We start from the raw sequence: 3,634 nt of genomic DNA on the forward strand, positions 1-3,634 counted from the left end.
ATATATATATATATATATATATATATATATATATATATATATACACACACACACACACACACACATACATACATACATTTACACACATTTCATAAGAGATTCAGAGATTCTGATCAAGATAATTGTTACTGAAGATTCTTGACTTGGCCCTGTGTCTGAGAAGCTGGTGTTCTCAGGGTTGTTTTGTGCTATGTCAGCCACAAGAGAGTAGACCTATGACCAAAGTCAATCTAGCTGCAACCTTTCCCTTTTTATATATGTCAGAGACTACACTGTTGAAGGTATCCTTCTTCTTTCACTACAGAAGCTAACATGTGACTTGAAAGATATTTGACTGCTATTTCTAGCAGGTTGAGTGTCACATTAAGGCCCCCTACACTGGCTTTCCAAGAGTGACATAGTTGTCTCGATTGGTCCTAGAGGAACTTGATCTCAGAACAGTGAGGCAGTGAACAGGAACGCAATTGAGATAACAAACAGCTGAAATATCCAACAGATGAGATCAAACAGTTGAGATATCCAATAGATGTGATATATATATATATATAACAATTGTGATAACTGACAGATGTAATGTCTGACATTTGAAATCATCCAACAGATGTGATATATAAAACAGTTGAAACATCTAATGGATGTAATATGTAGCATGAGAGTTCTAACAGACGTGAGATCTAACAGATGTAAGATCTAACAGGCATAATATTCAACAGATGAGAGGTCTAACAGATGTGAGATCTAACAGGCATAACAGATAAAGTTCCTCTTTCTGAGATCAAGTTCCAATTCAACAGATGAGAGGTCTAACAGATGCATAACATGTAAGTGGATCAATAGAGTGACAGATCCAGTCTGTGATTTTTCTGTGACTAATGAGTAAAACCAGATAATAATCAACAATGCTAGCAAAATAATCAATGAAAATGATGAAAGTGGTCATAGTGTTTCTTCTAGATCAATATTCTGGTCACAGCAGTGCTGTTTCTGTTGAATAGCCCTCAAATCTATGGACAATGAGAGCTTCAGAAAAACTCAATAAGCAACAAAACCATAGCAACAGATAGCCCTAACATTTAGACAAATATTCAAACAGAATTGCATTAATTAAACAACATAATGGGTATTAAAGCCATCAGCAACATTATTTTGAATAAGACCCACAAAAATAAATAAACAAATATTGGAAGAAAAACTAAGCTAACCACGTTTTGGAATAAATTAGTGTGAATGAATTAAAAGAGAAATTATCAAAAAAAAAAAAAAAAAAAAAAAAAAAAAAAAGACCGATTCCATCATTGTTGAAAAAGTAAAATTAAGAGATCTGATAACAGAAGCAATTATTAATGGCTGGTTTTGTGTTTTGATGTTGGAAACAGAATCAGAGGAATTTCTGTGGGAACAAGGAAATTTCCATTTCCTGTAACTCAAAGCTAGCTTTTAAGAGCACTTTTTGTTTGGGTGGAGTAGGTTGAGAGAATTTTAGAATTAAATATATATTAACTGCAGTGGGGTTGGTTTACATGACTGGACACACTTGTATATGTGCCAACAGAAAGGCTCAAAGAGGAACAGTTATATGTACAAAGATATGTGTGTGCATGCGTGTATATTATGTGTGTATATTGTATATATGGTGAAGGCATGTGGCTTAGTGGTTAGGGTATTCAGCTCACGATCGTAAGGTTCCAAGTTCAATTCCCAGTGGTGCATTGTGTCCTTGAGCAAGACACTTTATTTCACGTTGCTCCAGTTCATTCAGCTGGCAAAAATGAGTGGTACCTGTAATTCAAAGAGCCAACCTTGTCACGTTCTGTGTCATGTTGGAGCTCCCTGAGAACTTCATTAAAAGTATGTGTGTCTGTGGAGTGCTCAGCCACTTGCACATGAATTCCATGAGCAGGCTGTTCTGTTGATCAGATCAACTGGAACCCCAGTCATTCTTTTCTACTCTAGGCACAAGGCCTGAAATTATTGGGGAAGGGGCAAGCCGATTAGATCGACCCCAGTATGCAACTGGAACTTAATTTATTGACCCCGAAAGGATGAAAAGCAAAGTTGACCCCGGCGGAATCTGAACCCAGAACATAAAGACAGACGAAATACCACTAAGCATTTCGCCTGGCGTGTTAATGTTTCTGCCAGCTCACCACCTCGGAACCCTATTCATTGTAATCAAGGGACTACCAGTTGTGTGTGATTATAATATGTATATGCATATTATTATTCTTATGCACACTTTTACATGCTTGAATGAAATTTGTTGAGGTAGATTTTCTAAAGCTAGTTGTCCTTCCTGTCACCAACATTACTCTGTTTCTGAGCAAGGTAATATTTTGCCATTACTAAGCATGTTCTCATGGAAGACTGGGCCATCGCGCCTCCACAAACGTAAACACAGGCGAAATGCCCCTTAGTACTCTGCCCGTCGCGCTAACGATTCTGCCAGCTCGCCACCGGGTATATTTATATATATTGACAAAAGCACACACAAGTGACAAACTCATGGTAAGACATGTCTACAAATGCACATACATACACACATAGGGAGACACTTAAAAAAGGACTTATTTGTAGACAGATAAACGAATAGGCAGTCATGGTCATATGCGCACCACACACTTATATACAATATTCATAGTTAATTATTAAATGAATTTATCTCAATACCTGCATACACACTGAACGACATTCTTCACTAAACTTGGACGAATAAGTTTCTTGATCTTCCTTCACACGTCGATCAACTTCTTCACGCTTGATCTTTTCTTTACGAGCTCGAAAGGGAGACTGAAAAAAAAAAAAAGCAATATAAAATAAAAAACACAGCACAGTGAGTAATTGCGTTATTAGCTGATCCAGCTGTAGTTAAACTGTGGTGATAATATGTGTTTGATGGTGATGGTGGTGGTTGTGTAGTTAATAAAAGAGATTATGATGTCATGGTAGGATTTGTTGGTAACTGAGACCATAGTAAATATATGTGTTGATCCCTTTAGCATTCAGATTAATCTGCCAAATGTGATGATTATTTATTCATGTTGTTTTGAATTAATTATGCATAATATTAGCTTTGAGATTCCAATGATATAATTGGATATTTTCAGAGTGACATTGCAGGGTAGGTGTGAGAGGTTGGATCTGGCCAGTTTGAACATAGAATAAGTAGAATATTTGGGTCAAATATTGTTGGTTTAAATGCTAAAGGGTTACAAGGAATTCAGTCAAAATTTATAGGGTATGAGACATTTTGGCACAGCTGTTTTGGTGCCGCCTACTTGACATCACTGAGTCAACAGAATTATTTGACATTAGACATTTTAACGCCTTTCTCTCTCTCTCTCTCTGCTTATGTGTATGAGCGTATTTCTCTTTATGTGTATGAGGAGAGGAAAAATATTTATGCTAATCATATTCAATTATTGAATTATAATCTCTCTCTCTCTCTTTCACTGTGTGTGTGTGTGTTTATTCCTGTGCATGTAGTTTTGCCTCTAGTGCCAAAAAGTAATGTCACCAAAACAGGTTCTATGTCCAGTCAACCATGCCTAATTGCTAGAGTCCAAACAGCAGTACCTAAATGTCCCATTTTGAAGTTTAGACATATTAATTACAGAGATTAAAACATACATCCTCT

At 36.5% G+C, this 3,634-nt stretch overlaps 1 protein-coding gene across 1 annotated transcript in view; it reads right to left on the minus strand.

The window, feature by feature from the left end:
• The window catches only part of LOC106876126 (G protein-coupled receptor kinase 5), a 383,600-nt gene that overhangs the window by 21,737 nt on the left and 358,229 nt on the right, over positions 1 to 3,634 (minus strand). The window contains exon 12 of the mRNA XM_052969852.1: positions 2,668 to 2,787. Within this exon, the coding sequence (XP_052825812.1) occupies positions 2,668 to 2,787 (120 nt within the window). The remainder of the gene's footprint in view (positions 1 to 2,667; positions 2,788 to 3,634) is intronic.

Source organism: Octopus bimaculoides, chromosome 8 (genome assembly GCF_001194135.2).
Source record: "Octopus bimaculoides isolate UCB-OBI-ISO-001 chromosome 8, ASM119413v2, whole genome shotgun sequence".
Taxonomy (NCBI): domain Eukaryota; kingdom Metazoa; phylum Mollusca; class Cephalopoda; order Octopoda; family Octopodidae; genus Octopus; species Octopus bimaculoides.